Source organism: Sus scrofa, chromosome 14 (assembly GCF_054392235.1).
Source record: "Sus scrofa isolate SSC_HxYL_T2T_F1_AM1 chromosome 14, Sscrofa_HxYL_maternal_Yorkshire_Landrace_v2.0, whole genome shotgun sequence".
NCBI lineage: Eukaryota > Metazoa > Chordata > Mammalia > Artiodactyla > Suidae > Sus > Sus scrofa.
This window is the reverse complement of record NC_139396.1, coordinates 95,837,794-95,854,077: the sequence shown is the minus strand read 5'-3', so window position 1 is coordinate 95,854,077 and position 16,284 is coordinate 95,837,794. Positions and strand designations below refer to the sequence as shown.

General features: G+C 52.8%; 1 protein-coding gene across 8 annotated transcripts in view; it reads right to left on the bottom strand.

Annotated features, from left to right (window-relative positions):
* The window catches only part of ADAMTS14 (ADAM metallopeptidase with thrombospondin type 1 motif 14), a 119,654-nt gene that overhangs the window by 1,641 nt on the left and 101,729 nt on the right, over positions 1-16,284 (bottom strand). For 7 of the 8 annotated variants that reach the window (XM_084997215.1, XM_084997214.1, XM_013990433.3 and 4 more), the window contains 7 exons: positions 12,352-12,515; positions 10,717-10,885; positions 10,137-10,269; positions 7,533-7,740; positions 4,223-4,352; positions 3,992-4,102; positions 27-1,939 (listed from right to left, as the gene is read on the bottom strand). In XM_084997215.1, the coding sequence (XP_084853341.1) occupies positions 1,449-1,939; positions 3,992-4,102; positions 4,223-4,352; positions 7,533-7,740; positions 10,137-10,269; positions 10,717-10,885; positions 12,352-12,515 (1,406 nt within the window). In that variant the 3' untranslated portion in view covers positions 27-1,448. Of the gene's footprint in view, positions 1-26; positions 1,940-3,991; positions 4,103-4,222; positions 4,353-7,532; positions 7,741-10,136; positions 10,270-10,716; positions 10,941-12,351; positions 12,516-16,284 lie in introns of those variants that run through there. The other variant, XR_014828070.1, reaches the window with a different exon arrangement.

Sequence of the window (16,284 nt, the reverse complement as noted above, 5' to 3'; positions counted from 1 at the left end):
AAAAAGAAAAATGCGGCACAACATTCTGGGGTCCAAAACAGAACACCAAGGACAATGTTAATAAATACATAAAAGTGTAAAGATCTGGATCGCAAAGGCACTTAACACAGGCCGGCCAGGTGGCACAGGAATGGTTCAGTGTGTGCCTGAACATCCTAGGGCGGGGGGCAGCAGGGGTGGAGAGGGCACCTGGGGAGCCCCCTAGGGCCCCCATTCTCCAGGGCATTGCAGGCCAGGGCCCACTGCTTCCATTCCTCTCGCCTGGCTCAGAATGGCCTGATGGATGAACTGGTAAGCACCTCTATGGCCTGCTAAGGCATCTGGGGACCCCCTGCAGGACTCGGAGTGAGGACCCCTGGGAGAGATCCCGGGAACCAGGCAGCTTCCTGAGAACCAGGGGGTCTAGGGAAGGTACCTGCCCTTGAAAGTCATGTGGGGGTGGCTGAAGCCACAGCACTGCTGGCCTGTGTCTCCTCCCCACCCCTGCATGGGGCAGAGGCTCAGGGCCTGCTCTGGAGCACTTGCCATGAGTGGACTCTGGTCCACAGCCTTAAGAGACTGGTCACCCCCGAACCCTACCCCAGCACCCAAGCCTCTGGCCCAGCTTGAGCCAGGTGGGAGGAGAAGACCCCCAACTCCAGCAGGGGTGGCCCTTGGTAGAGGGCCGTGATTGACGGGGCAGAGCCTGAGAACGCAAACCTCCTCTGTGCCCACAGCCGCCTTCCAGGCTGCGCTCCTTTCACGCCCCAGAGTGATGACCAGAGTTGCCATTCCTGGTCCAGCCGGGGGTCTAGCACCAGTTGGGAAACCCCTGGATAATAAGGACACCTGCTCCAGAGTGTCCAGAGCCCCCTTCTTGGATGGGCAGGGGTGAGGTGGGAGGTCTGCCTGTAACCCGGAGGCAACAAAAGTAATAGGAAGTGCCATCGGCAGCAGCAGAGGTAGCCACCGACACTGCCCTCCAGCCTGCAGAGGCAGGCTGGGCTCTGCTTCTTGGCTTTGGATGGAGGAGCTGTCTGGAGCTCCCATGATGAAGGGCTGGGCCTGAGGGGAACTTGCCTCCCACCCACCGCAGCCCTGCAGCTGGAGCCTCAAGAGCACATGCACCCCCGGTGGCTATGAGGGGCATGGTGTTACCTGGTCCCCAGTGCTGACAGGAGAGACAGACAGGGGCACCATCCCTCCCAGCCCCACCCCACCAAGGTCCGAGTCAGTCACCTGGGCTGCTTGCTGAGGTATTTCCGGTTAGGGATTCCCTGATCTTTTTCTTCCTCACACACCCACTTCATGGAGTGAAAAGGGTCACAGCCTCAACTAGAACAATAAGAAGACAAATAATTTAAAAGGCAGTCTGTGCTCCTCCCTGCCCCACTGTGCGTCCTCCAGCGGGGGGTCTCTGGGGGCAGCACAGAGTGTAAACTTGACTGGCGGGATGGGCGAGGCCGGGCTCATGTCACCGGGGTGGTGGCAGGCAGGCTGGTGCCTGGATGCTTGGGGTCTTCCCTGAGCTGCCCTTTGTTTTCGGAGGCTGGTGTAGGTGCCCCGGTCCAGCCCCAAGATAGTTCCTGGGGGGTGCTAGGGGAAGTGCCCCCGAATACTGTAGGGCTCAGTTTCTGGAGAGCAAAGCTGCGCTGGGTCACCGGGGAGCTTGTGCTCAGAGGTCCTGGGAGCTGCGTGGGTCGGCCACGCTGATGTTCGTCTGATTCCGTTGGCCCCAGAGTGGGCTCCGCAGCATCTGGAGGGGCCTTGGGTCCTGGGAAGGGGCTCCCAGGAGTGGAGAAGGGTGGCGGTGAGACCAGGCCAGGTGGGCTTGCGTCAGGGTCTGAGGCCGTCTTGGTACAGGACTCACAGCACAGCCGGGGGTAGCTGGGGACGGAGCAGTAGCGATGGAGCAGTTCCGGCTGGCAGAAGATGGACCTGTCCCCCACGCAGGGCTCCGCTGCACACACAGCACAAGGACCGCTGCGTGAGGACACTCATCCACTGGGTGACATCTCCCGCTCAGCCCTCCAACCTGTCTGGACTTACTAGAGAGCTTTTTCCCAGAGGGGATCACAGGGCTGCCTGACGGGAGAGACTGGCCTGAGTAAAAGCCCTTATATATGGTAGAGGAACAAACATCTTCGGGGGTGTGGTTCTCTAAGTGGGGTCCCCACACATGCAGCATCAGCCTCACCTGGAAGCTTGCTGGAAATGCCAATTCTCAGCCCTCATCCAGACCTACTGAATCAGCAGCTCTGGGGGTGAGGCCTGGATCTGTGTTGTAACAAAACCTCCCAGGCGATTCCACACAGGGAACACTGAGGACCACAGCCCCACACCATTAGTCATCAGACTTGGCTGCAAACTGGAATCACCTGGGAGTTTTACCAATGGCAGCTGCCCACTTCCCACGCCCAGGGAGACTGGGCAGTCTGGGTGTGGCCGGGATGCTGGGTGATTCTCAAGGGCAGCGATGCTTGGGAACCCTGCTCTAAATGAAATGCGAATGCTTGCCTCCTCCCAGTCGACCCAAAGGAATCGTATCCATTCTGGCCAGGGCCAGGCAAATGCAGATTAAACATCCTGCCACCAGTCAGCACACATTTTGGAGCATTAAGCCCTCTGCCAACAAATTTGGAATCAAGCAGACATAGGTTCCAATCAAGGCTCTGCGAGGCCTTGGGTAAGTCACTTAAATTCTCCAACCCTCAGTGCCTTCTCCTGTAAAATGGGGATAATGCTGACATTTACCAGTGAATAACAATATTATAATTGTAGATAGCATTTGTAAAGTTCCTGGCATAGAGGAGGCGCTCACTGTACTGGTTCTGTTCAAATGTCATCTAAGAATGTTTTTGAATTTCTGTGATAACTTCAGGTAGGTCTCTCCAGACAATGTGAAGGCAGGAGCTTTGCTTTCTACTAATTTTTGCTAGGGAAAGAGAGCAGGAGGAGGAGAAGGAGAGGGAGTCGGTGGGGGAGAGGGAGAAAAAGAGAAAAGAAAAGCTGAGCAGGAGAGGAGAGAAAATGGAAAGGCAGTGGCCTCCAGGTGGCGCCAGAATTCTAGGACCAGAGTCCAAGCTCCCCTCAGCTCCCAGGAGGAAAGGAAACTGACGCTTAAAGAGCAGGAGCCTCAGCACAGGGGCAGAGCAGCAGCAAGAGTGGAGCCAGAAGACCCTCCAAGGACATCTAGTCAGACACTTTTATTTTACAGGTGAGCTCTGGGAGGTTCAGGGATTTGTACAAGGTCACACAACAAATGGGTCCTCTAACTAGGAATTAGGGTCTGCTACTCACCTGGTCAGACCTGGTCCTTGGGAAGGTGAGGAAGGGAAAGAAAGAAGGAACATAGGGAGGAAGCACGGAACACAGAGCCTGGCATATAGCAGGTGCTCAGTTAATATTTACTAATGGATGGATGGATGGATGGGTGAATAGATGGAAAGATGAGGGGGTCAAGTGAGGCAGAGAAATCACTGCTACAATTTTGTTGTTGTTCGCTGACAACTAGGCAGGAGTGCATAAATATTCTCATCTAACTGGTGGCCCTCTAAAGACAGCTCAGAACTACAATGGCTTACCCAAAAATCTTGGAACCAGATGAGATTAATAATTCAGAACTTTTGAAGTTAGATAGTCAGTGTCTGCATAGTATATAATGTCCCCAGTGTAGACTGGGAGGTCACCTTGTAACCAAATGGCAATGGTTCTGGAGCAAAAGAAAAACTCATCTCTTGTGAGTTCTGGGCAGATTTTGCTGCCCAACACGTTTGCACCAAATTTAGGGAAGCACTCGCAGCCTTCGATATTTTGGAACCATAGACAAGGAATCATAAACCAATACAAGCATCATCCCCACCTCACGGCTGAGGGATCCCAAGCTCCAGGAGGCCGAGGTCACATGGACGGGCTGGAAGCTGGGTCTGTTCCACCGCGTGGCCCATGCTGGTGATGCCATGAACGCTGAAGGTTGGGTTGGGGACGGGGTGGGGTCCAGAGATACACTTACTTGATGATATCCTGTTAATGGGATCTAGGGGCTCAGATGGTGGCACCCATTGCTCCTCTGGGGTCACGAGTTCTGGGTCGTCAGCCCTCACTGTGGAGTTCTGGAGCTGTCCTGTGAGGGAGAGAAGCAGCTCTAGTATTTGGGATTTCTAGGGGACCAGGAAGCAAGCCAGGCTGGGTCTCAGGTCTAAGCCAGAGGAGCTGGGCCGGACCCCCATCCTATCCTACTCACCTTCGCAGGCGGGCAGGCTGCAGACCTGGACGGTGTCCGGCTTGTCCCCCTCACACTGCCCCAGGCTGTTGGCACTGGTCCGGCATACCACCTGCCGCTGCTGGATGCCCTCTCCGCAGGTGACAGAGCACTGCCGTGGGAAGGCCAGGGCCAGGCCAGGCACAGCGGCCAGCAAGGGGTAGGGGGAGAGACAGAGGAAGAGGCAGTGAGCTCAAAGCCCAGCTAGTGCCCTGGATGGAAAGGGCACAGAGGAGGGTGCCACGTCTCTGCCTGACCAGAGGGACATGCAAGGACTGCTCCAAACAGCCTCTCCAGGACAGCACAGCAATTGTCAAATTCCCTCGTGCCTGGTGGGGAATAGCCATTGCCCTGATCTTAGAACCCCTTGAACCTTCCCACCATCTGCAGAGAGCCTGTGGGACGAAATATTTTATGTATTTGCCGAGCTCCCTCTTACCATCCACCAGCCCGAGGGACCTGGAGCAGATCCATAACCTTGATGATACCTTGTTAATGAGAGGTGGGCACCCAGATTGCGACACCTGCTAAACTGAGAGAGCAGGATGGCCAGGTCACCGTGCAACCCTTTAGCTTTGACAGTCACTGACCTGGTGACGTTCGGCTTGCAGAGGCATGCTCAAAAGTGTCCTCTCCCCCACGAGGGACATGTGTGGCTCCCACACCCTGGCCTTCCATACTCTGACAAACAGGGGTGGGCTTTGGGGAGAGCAAAGCTGCCCGCGTGCCCAGGTCACTGGGTTTTGTAGGCACTGACCATGGATGGACAGAACGTGCCGAGGTCTACTGCTCATACTGGGGTGGGCGACAACCCAGGGAGATGCAAGGGTCACAGGCCACACAGAACCATGGGACAACAATGGCTCATCTTCCCAGGAGGAATAATTACCAACAAGAGCTCCTGAGTGCTTGGCCAGCCTTACGGGGACAACTCTCTTCCACTAGGTGTCACCTCTGTTTTACGGAAGGGGCCCTTTGTGGCCCAGCAATCTTTCTGTTGTATATTCAAACAGATAAAGCTATATATTTTGGAGAAGAAGCTAAAATGGGCATGGCTTGTGTGGGGATTTTTAGTTATTTAAGTCTGTGTTATGCAATACTTCAAGCCCACAGAAAAATATGACGAAGTTGGTCGTGAACACCTATTCAAATACCTGCACCGGCAATTTTAATAAGTCAGCATCCTGGCATATTTTCAAATATTGTGGCGTGCCTTTTAAAACTTAAGTAAATGGTAGTCCCCATTGGAAATGATCTTTTTCTTCATACTTCAATGCTTTTTCTCACCTAGTTTTCTGAGGTTTATCTATATTAAGTACAGTTCAAGCTTATTCATTTTTCTCGCTGTATGATGTTTTATTACATGAACAGACCATGGCGCGGGGGGTGAGGAGGTGTTTGTTGGTCCAATTTCCTACAGATGGATAATTATTTCCTGGTATTTTTCTATTCCAACAAGTATCATTGTGCTTATCTCCATGATGAAACGAAATTTTAAAAATTGTGATAGGAGTTCCCGTCGTGGCGCAGTGGTTAACAAATCCGACTAGGAACCATGAGGTTGCGGGTTTGGTCCCTGGCCTCGCTCAGTGGGTTAGGGATCCAGCATTGCCGTGAGCTGTGGTGTAGGTTGCAGACACAGCTTGGATCCCGCGTTGTTGCTGTGGCTCTGGCGTCAGCCGGCGGCTACAGCTCCGATTCGACCCCTAGCCTGGGAACCTCCATATACCGCAGGTGCGACCCTAGAAAAAGGCAAAAAGACAAAAAAAAAAAAATTATGATAAAATACATAGATCATAAAATTGACCACTGGAACCATTTTTAAGTGTCCAGTTCAGTGGCATTAAATACAGTCCTATTATTGTGCAGCCATTGCTACCATCCACCTCCAGAACTGTTTTTTCTCCCCAAACTGAAACTCTGTGCCCATTATTTTTTTATTTACTAATTTTTTTATTTTTTGCCTTTTGTCTTTTTAGAGCCACACCCATGGCATATGGAAGTTCCCAGGCTAGAGGTCCAATCGGAGCTATAGCGGCCGGCCTACACCACAGCCACAGCCACGTCAGGTCCGAGCCCCATCTGCGATCTACACCACAGATCATGGTAACGCCGATTCTTAACCCACTGAGTGAGGCCAGGGATGGAACCCACAACCTCATGGTTTCTAGTCAGATTCATTTCCACTGCGCCACGACGAGAACAACTCTGTGCCCATTAAATACTAACCCTCCACCCCCTGGCAACCACCCTTCTACTTTCTGTCTCTATGAATTTGACTTTTCTAGGTTCCTCACATAAGTGGAAACATACAGTAGTTGTCATTTTGCATCTGGCTTATTTTACCTACATGATATCCTCACGGTTCAAATTCACTGAATTTTTAAAAGAAAACCCAAGACATGAAAAAACTTCCCTGTGGCCCCTGAGCTATTCCACAGCCTTCTCACTGTTTCCCCCTTTCTCCCCTGGCCTCCTAACAATGAACTTTCTGCAGAGCTGCCAGAGTGATCTTTAAAACTGAAACTTCTTTAAGCTTCCTACCGCTCTTAGAATAACTCTAACCTCTCAAAAAGCCCTGCAGGATTTGGCTTATGCCTGCCTCTCCAAAGGCAGCCAGTAGCCCCTGTACCTCTCATTAAGCTTGAGTCCCACTGTCTTTTCAGTTTCTGGAACATGGTAAGGTTGGCCCTGCCTCAGGCTCTTCCTATGGCTCACACCCTCGGGTCTCAGCACAAATGTCACCTCCTCAAAGAGGCCCTCCCTGATATGTTACCCTGTTTACTTCTGCTCAGCTCCAAGTGCAAGCTGGAAATGCTACTGTCATTTGTACTTGTCTCTTACGTCCCCCTCACGGGACTGTAAGCACCCCGAGGATAAGAATCAGGTCAGTCTGGTTGGTGATGGGTTCCAGACATTCTTAGTACAGTGTGCCTGGAATGCAGCTGGCACTCAGTAAATATTTCTTGAATGCAAGAATGTACTTCAGTTTTCTCGTCTGTAGCACGGGGCTGTTAGCCCATGTCTCCTAGCTCTGAGTGAAGGTCAAAGAAGAAAGTGAATGAATATAAAGGCTGAGCCCAGAACATGGCCCAGCATACACAGGAGCTGCTGGACTTGGTTTTGAGAAAAATCAGATCAGATGTGGGGAGAGAAATTAAGCCAGAAATTCTCCACCTGCAAGGAGTACCAGATCTCTCCACAGCTCCCCGACCCAGACCCACCTCGTCCTTGACTTTCCAGAGGAGGTGGCTGTTGGGCCAGTCCCTCCCATCCTCTGATGACAACTCACCTGGGACCAGGCTCCTGTCCGCCACTGGACTGGACAAGGCACACGGAAGCAGGGCCGACGGGCCTCGGGCCGGTCCCCAGGGCAGGCCTTGGCTGGCATGGCCTTGTGGGTACCGTTGGAGAGGGGCAGCAGGCACTGCACGCCCCGGGTCTGCACCCCCAGCTTCCCACAGCTCCGGCTGCAGGTGCCCCACTCCTCTGTCACCCACCTGGAGACAGATAGGGCAAAAGATGGGGCCGGGTGGGGGGACTATGGGGACACCTCTTCCCAGGGCCACTTCCACCCCCTGAGCCACCGAAGGCAGGAGCCGAGAGAGGGTTTGGGCTTCAGAATGCTTGCGGAGTGAGCCAACCATCCACCTGACTCTGCAGCTGTCAGGCTGTGTGACCTTAGGGAGGTCACTTATTCTCTCTTCCATTTCCTCATCCGAAAAATAGGTCTAATGCATATTTATTTTTTTTTATGTTTTATTTTTATTTTTTGTCTTTTCTGCCTTTTTAGGGCCTCACCGGTGGCATATGGAGGTTCCCAGGCTAGGGGTCCAATCAGAGCTGTAGCCGCCGGCTTAGGCCAGGGCCACAGCAACTCGGGATCTGAGCTGTGTCTATGACCTGAACCACAATTCACAGCAACGCTGGATCCTTAACCCACTGAGCGAGGCCAGGGATCGAACCCGGAACCTCATGGTTCCTAGTCGGATTTGTTTCTGCTGCACCACGACGGGAACTCCTCTAATGCATATTTAAATCCAGGCACCCTATACATCCTTGGGTAAGCTATCAACCCCTCGAAGCTTCAGTTACCTCATCTTTACAGCAGGATTTTTCAATACTTCATAAATATTTGAGTGTCTACCATGTCCTAGGTACTGAGATTCAACAGAGCACAAAACCTGAAAATCAGGGCTTGCAGAGTAGAAGCTACTCCGTGGGGCTCTTGGGACAGTTAAGGGACTTGTATATGTACCGCACATGGCAGAGTGCATGACATGCATGCAGTAGGCATGTCATAAAAGCAGGCACCATTACTATCACTGGTGCCTATGGAGCTTCATTGCTGATCAGCTAAGCTGGTGGTCTCCAAGCATCTTTTATTTTTTTGTCTTTCATCTTTTTTAGAGCCACACATGGGGCATATGGAGGTTCCCAGGCTAGGTGTCGAATCGGAGCTGTAGCTGCCAGTCTACACCACAGCCATAGCAACTCAGGATCTGAGCCGTGTCTGCGACCTACACGACAGCCTCACGGCAACACTAGATCCTTAACCCACTGAGCAAGGGCAGGGATTGAACCCACGTCTTCATGGATGCTAGTCAGGTTCGTTAACCACTGAGCCACAATGGGAATTCCTAAGCATCTTTTAACCATGAGCAACTTCCAGCTGCTCAAACCCACTGGATGAGTTGGACAAAAGCAAAACTGCTCTGGTGGGGAGGGGGGGAGGGGCAGCCCCCAACTCCCACTCCCCTCTGTTTCCTGAGGCATCATTTAGTATACCAGGGCTTTCAGCCAAGCTCTTCCTTTAAAAAAATAAAACAAAAAGCCCCCAAACTTCATTTGGCATTTTACAGATGAGGAGACAAGTGGGGTGGGGTGATTTGCTGGGGGGCATGGCGGAATTAGCCTCACAGGCTCTGTGACTACAGATGTTTGTGGGGAAAGTGGCCTGAATCAGTGCAAAGTGAGACGTAAAAGAGAAGTATGGAGGGCCAGGGGGCTGGGGATTGTGGCCTGAGCCAGGCACAGGGAGGCCACATCAGGCTCTGGCCCTGGTCACCAGCTCCCGCCCTGGCCTTGAGGTCCCCCCAGCCTGAGGGAGCAGAGCTGCTGTGGGTCAGCCAGGGAGCGTTGGAATCCGCCCTCGGAATCCACCTCTACCTCCACAATCCTGGGAGGACAGCTGGGGAGGCAGAAGGAGGGACTTGGCTCTCTGCGGTTTCCTATTGGCCAGCTACCCTGGGCCCTGCCTGGGGCCACTGGGGAAGCCTGCTGGGGCTGAGGAGGTGCTGGGTCAGCTCTGCCACAGGCTTAGAGTCCAGACCTCGGTCCTCCACAAGCCACAGCTCTTTCCTCTCCCTGAAGCCCCATCCAAAGAACCCATGAACACGACCTTGTGCTCAGGACAGCCTGTGTCCTCTGGCCAGGAAATCCCAATCATCAGGAGCTAGACCAGGCTGGGGGCTGGCAGGCCAGTCTGCGGCCCTGAGCTCAAGATGTCTGGGCAGAGAGGAGCTGGTGGACAGTGTCCTGGCCTGGGGCCTGGAAGCACTGAAATTCCTGGCTCATTAAGGGAAATCTGTGTCCCCAAATTAGGCTTCAGTTTCCCCATCTGTAGAAGAATGCTGGGAGGTCAGCACAAAGGGAGCCTCTTCATCCTTTTGGGAGTGGAAATGATTCCAGAAACCCCATAGGGGGTGGATGGGCAGGGAGGACAGGTGGGCTGCAGGGCAGAGTCAGGCAGGTGGGCTGCTCTCAGCTCAGGGTCCCACTGCAGGGGCCATGGGTCTCCAGCTCCAGTGCTGGAGGAACTGCAGCCCCACTCTGAGGTCAAGATTGAGGGAGGGTCTGTGGTCAGCCCCCCTGGTCCCTCCCGTGAAGTACTCACACAGGCTGGGCACACGGGTGCTGGTTGCAGCGCCGACGGATGGGCTTGGGCCTCTTCCTGTGGTCGCACAGGTGCCGCTGGACCATGTGGTGGTCTCGCCGGCGCCGGCAGCCATACTTGGTGAACTGGATGCCTGAAGGGAGGGCAGCCTGCTGTAGGGGCTCGGTCCCATCAGCCGCCCCCACCCTGCCCAGAGCCTCAAAGACACTGGTGAGCTCTGGGGAGCCCGGAGCCAATCACACTCCCTCTGAGCCTCTGCACCTCCTCTGGCCCAAGTGACCTACTGAAAAAGCCTTTCTCAACCAGCCTGTCTCAAGGTCCCCGATATATGGTGCTGCCTCTCTGCACAGCTGGGGAGCTTCCAGGGCAGAGGCCCTGCCTCATACGGCTCGTACCCCCCGCCCCACCCCAAGGCCCTGCCCAGGCTGCCACACCCCCAGAGACCTTCGAGGAGAAACTGAGGCACAAGCTGGGGACGTGTGAAGAGGAGACAATGTGAGGCCCCTGACCCCTGCTGCTCCCTTTCCAAGAGGCCCTGAGCTGCCCCCACAAGGCAGCCACGTGGTCGGGCGGGCACTACCTCCTCCGCAGGCCTTGGTGCAGGGCGCCCAGCTCTTGAGCGCCCACTCGTAGGTGTCCGTCTCCTCCAGGAGCACGTTGTTGCTCCCAATAAGGGGCAGCAGGTCCTCATGGATGATGTATTTGTAGGCCAGGCTGCTGCGGGGGCCGCCCTCGGCTGGGGGGAACACCTGAGGGCAGACGGAGGAGGTGGCACAGGACGGGAGGGCAGAGAAGCAAAGCCAGCTAGGGGGACGGGGAGGAGGGGTCAAAGGGGAGGAGGTGGGGTCAGAAGCAGAACCAGTGAAAGCCAGGAGGGGGACAGCATGAGTGTGGCCCGGGGAGGCCTTACAGCCCAGTAGCCACACAGCAAACTCAGGCTAAGCACCTCCTGTGTTCCAGGCCTGGGAACAGCCTGTGTGCCCATTGGTGATTCTCCCTTCCACAGACCTAAGCTCCAGCAAGGGCAGGACCCATGTCTGTTGGTCTGTCCTGCTCACCAGCGCATTCGCACTGCCTGACTCTAGAAGATGGTCTGCAATAGAGATTCTTATCACATATATGATTGCAAGTATTTTCTCCCATTCCATTCAGGTGATCTCACTTTCTTGAAAATCTTTTGATAGATAAGAGCTTTCAATTGCCATGAAGACCAATTTCTCTCTCTCTCTCTCTTTTTTTTTTTTTTTTCATTTGTTGTTCATGCTTTTGGTATCATATCTATGAATCCAAGGTCATGGTCATGAGCTGTATCCCTCTATTTTCCCCAAGAGTTCTAGGGTTTTAGCTCTTCTTGTTACTTGAGGCTTTGATCTATTTTTGAGCTGATTTTTGCATATGGTGTGAGGCAGGGGTTCAACTTCATTCTTTCACAGGTGAATATCCAGTTGCCCCAGCACCATTAGTTGAAGAGATTTTTTTTCTTTTCTCATCAAATGGTCTTGGCACCCTGGTCGAAAATTAACTGGTATGGGTATATGGGTGGGCAATAAATATAAGGTGAACAGAAAGCACATGTTGGCTTGAATTAATAGGCCGACAGCAGCAGGCTTCACATGCTGCCCTCCAGGAGCTCCCTGACTAGTGAGGGTAGCACCACAACCTGTCCCAGGTCTCCCTGCCACCAGCCAAGGCCAACAGAGCCCCTGCTGGTCTGGGGTCCTGGGTTACCAACCCCTGGTCTATGGTCTAAGAAGAAGGGGTGTGGGCAGAGGTGGGCCCCGGCTAGGACAGTGGCCCCATCCCCCTCTCAGGCAGCTGTAGTGCCAAACAGCACCCCCGGGCCACAGGAAGCTGCTCCTGGACACACCTGCTGGTAATGCCATAATGCACATGGACACTGAATGATGGCAGAACCAGAGCGGTAAACAAGCCAGGTCCTTCCAGCTCCTCCTGGGCCCCATTTCAGACCTCGAATTAGGGAGAAAAGACTCCCTGTGTGTGGCGTCTCTGATGGGACAGTGAGACAACCATTTATTTTTCCCTCCTCACTTGTCATCCTGCCAGCCTTGAAGCATGGGGGCCAGGCTCCTGGAGACACTAGAACAGAAGGATTTCCACCAGCCTGTGCTGGCTGGGCAGCAGAGACAGTAAGCTGTAGCACCGGGCTGGGGTAGCAGTGGCTGGGCAGGAGCCACTGTGCAGGGTCGGGACTCACCAGGACGGCAATGGCTTCGGGCAGGGGCCCGCTGGTCTTGAGGCTCTCCTTGGCGTCCTCCACCGCGTACTCCCACTCCAGGCCCATTGCAGTGAAGGTCCGGCTCGTGGCTTCCTTGCCCTTGGGGTTGAGGATGAAGCTGCCTGTGACCTGGTTCTTCACCGCTGGCCATGGGAAGAGGGTCGCACAGATTTCTATTCCCCTCCACAGGAGCATGAGCCACACCTCGAGGGCTTCAAGGCCGTCCCAGTGGGCCCCTCGGGGCTCCCTGCCCACCTGTCGCTCCTTCCCACCTGAGCCTTTGCCCAGAAGGATGGATCATTCCCCCCTCCCTGCAGCCTGGCTCCATTCCTGGACCATTCCTCTCCCCATCTTCCTGCCTGACTCATCTCCAACCATATTTATGGCTCGGCACAATTCTCCCCTCCTCCAGGAAGCCTTCTTTGATTGTCCGGTCCTCAGGGATTGGCCTCCCTACAACTTTTATAGCAGAACATAGAGGCTAAGACTACAGTCTCTAGAGCCAGATTGGTCTGGCAAGGCTATTTAGCCTACCTGTGCTGCCTCAGTTTCACCATCTGTAAAATGGGAATGATAATTATACCTAGCTCATGGGGCTGCTGCCCCATGAGGATAATCACAGTACCTTATGCCCACCTACCCTGCCATGCGGCTCTTGGGAAAATTAAAGGGGTTCATATATGTAAGGAACCAGACAGTGCATGGCATGCAGGTGGCACTTTTACTGTCATCAAAACAGTGCCTGTCTTTTAGCACTGTTGTGATTATAGACACCCTGTCTCTCCCACAGCCTGTCAGTGTAGCTCCTCCATCTCGGTGTCCTTGGCCCAGCACAAGGCCTGGCACAGAGTGGGAGTATAAGAAATATCTGTGAATTTTTAGCCCTTAAACCCTCCATCAGTGAGTAATTCATAGTATGTCACTGAAAGGCGCTGGTTGCCAGTGGGCAGGAGTGTGTACCTGCAGACCCCCCAGCAAAGGCCTCAGAGTCACAGCCTTATTCGCCCTGGAAGCATCAGGGATCCAGGAGGGGCTGCACCCTGGGGCCTGGGCCCCCAACCAGGGTGGGAGGGCAAAGTTCCGGAGCCTGGGGTTCTCCCCACCGGGTGTAACTGTAACACAAGAGCTAAGGAAGGAGGGCAAGAGCCACGTGACCTGCTGGTCACTCTGCTGACTGCCTCAGTGGGACCCTCACACGCATCCTGGGGTTGGTAGTTATTAATCTAGATAGGGGATCAGAGGCTCCTCAGTTTCCTTAAAGGCAAAATGGGATAACAAGAGCCTCTGTGTGCTGCCATGAGGCTTCAGCGAGATGGCAAATGAAGAGTGATGGCTCAAGGCCCTGCACACAGGGGACGTTAACAGCATGGCCTCTCTCCCCTTCACTTCCTTTCAGAGTCCATGTCCCCAAATTCCAGGATTGCCCAACATGTTTGGACAGGGCTTTGGCCTTCATTGCCAAGACCACCTCCTGTCCTGGACTTGTCCAGAGGGCACAGACCCTATGTCAGGCAGATACACACACACACACACACACACACAGTACATTTACACCAGGGCTGCCGTGGATCTTACATGCATGTCACCAGACACCCTGTGCCAACAATAGGTCTCAGTTCTGCTTCCCTCCCCACCCAAGATCCTGGAGAGCTTTAACACAGCGAGTGTGCCCGCCCTGAGCCTGTGCCAGGGCCAGCTGTCTCTTCCCCAACCTCCATGGAGGCCCATCTGCAGCCTCCAAGGGGTGCTCCCCAGGAGCTAGACTTCTGGAGATGGGGGACAGGAAGGGGCGGGCCCAGGCAGCCTTAGGGTGCAGCAGGAGGAGGGTCTGTAAGCACCACCCTCTTCCAGAGTAAATGACCTTCTCTCCTTGAGCCCCTGTCTCTCCCGGCCCCTGAGCTCAGTTCCCCAGAGCCAGGCAGGCAAAGTGGGCAGTGGGGTGCCAAGCTCACACTCCTGGTGCCGATGGGTGAGGCTGGCAGGGGCCTGAGGCCGGGAGATGGGAGATCCAGCCCCAGACCAGCTCAAACCCAGGTGTGAATGAGGCTGCGCACAGGGCCCGCCCACAACCCACGTGGGGCCTCAGTTTCCTCTTGTGCCTTGTGCCTATTGGGGTTGCACTCAGGTGCCCTCCAGAGAGCACTGGGGATTTTTCTAGCTGTGCTAATGTAGGTGTACTTCCCAGAGAGTCCAAGTTCTCCAGTATTTTGTATTATTTTCATAATAATCTAATGCTCGTCAGCATTTCAGTAATATTTGAACTTGCCCAGCGATGTTATGTTTTGTGTTCATTTTTATGACAAGCCGGTGACAAGCAGTGTGACTTGGTAGGCATAGTAGGTAAGAGGGGCCTCTAGGACGTGCCAGTGACATCTCAGCCCACATGCCCTCTGTAAAGGATCTGAACATGTACAAGTACCAGAGAACCGGCCACTGCCCAGCGTGTGGGCGGCAGCCTTCTGCCCATCTGCTCACCAGGAACTTGATCCAAGCCATGCCTGTGTGTTTTTAATTGACATATAATTCATATACCATACAGTGCCACCTTTTAAAGTGTGCAATTCAGTGATTATGCAATCATCACCATTATCTAACTTCAGAACACTTTCATCAGCCCCCAAAAGAAATCTGAGACCCATTTGCACTCACCATATCCCCTCCCACCAGCCCTCGACAACCATTAAGCTACTTTCTGTCTCCATGGATTTGCCTATTCCTTTTATTTTATTTTATTTTATTTTTTTTGCCTTTTCTAGGGCCGCACCCGCGGCATATGGAGGTTCCCAGGTTAGGGGTCTAATCAGCTGTAGCCGCCAGCCTACACCACAGCCACAGCAACGCAGGATCCTAACTCACTGAGCAAGGCCAGGGATCGAACCCACAAGCTCATGGTTCCTAGTCAGATTCATTAACCACTGCGCCACGATGGGAACTCCATGGACATGTCCATTTTTTGACAGCCAATTTAGTTTCAGCAAAAACAGTACAAAGCAACAAACACACAAAAATCTCCATTACATTTATGTTCTTAATTTGAATTTTGTTAATTGACAGCAATTCAAATCACTGGAGAAAGGATGGGCTCTAATAAATAATATTATGAAAAAATTAGTTATACATTTTGAAGGAACTATAAAAATACTGAGAACCTAGAGTTCCTGTGTGGCTCAGCAGGTTAAGTATTCTGCATTGTTGCTGCTGTGGCATGGGTGTGATACCTGGCCTGAGAACCTTATTCCTGCCATGCATGCACCCCAAAAGATTACTGAGAAATAATACAAGGAATCATTTTTAGGACATTGATTTGGGAGCATTTAACCTAGGCATGACATGCCAAAGTTCACAAAGGAAAAGGCTGACACAATTGTGGGTTTTTTTGTTTTTTGTTTTTTGTTTTCAGCCTTTTTAGGGCCACACCCATGGCATATGGAGGTTCTCAGGCTAGGGGTCAAATCAGCTGTAGCTGCCAGCCTACACCACAGCTCACGGCAACACCAGATACTTAACCCACTGAGCAAGGCCAGGGATGGAACCTTCGTCCTCATGGATACTAGTCAGGTTCATTTCCATTGAGCCACAACAGGAACTTGACACAATGGTGTTATATACACACACACACAGACCCATTTAGATGAAAAATGACAGTTTGGAAATAATATTTCCAACATACCCAAAAACCTTACTATTTAATTGTAGAAGTCAATAAAAGAAGCAAAACAACCTAGTAGAAACAGGGACAAAATATTTATATAAGAAAAAGATAAATATGAATATCTAAAGATATGCTCAATACCATACAAATTCAAATATCTCACTACATGTTAAAAAAGAATTTTGTTGATTGATTTGGGGGCTCTAATTTTTCACATCTTAGCTTTTTTTGGTCTTTTTTCCTTTTTCTAGGGCTGCTCC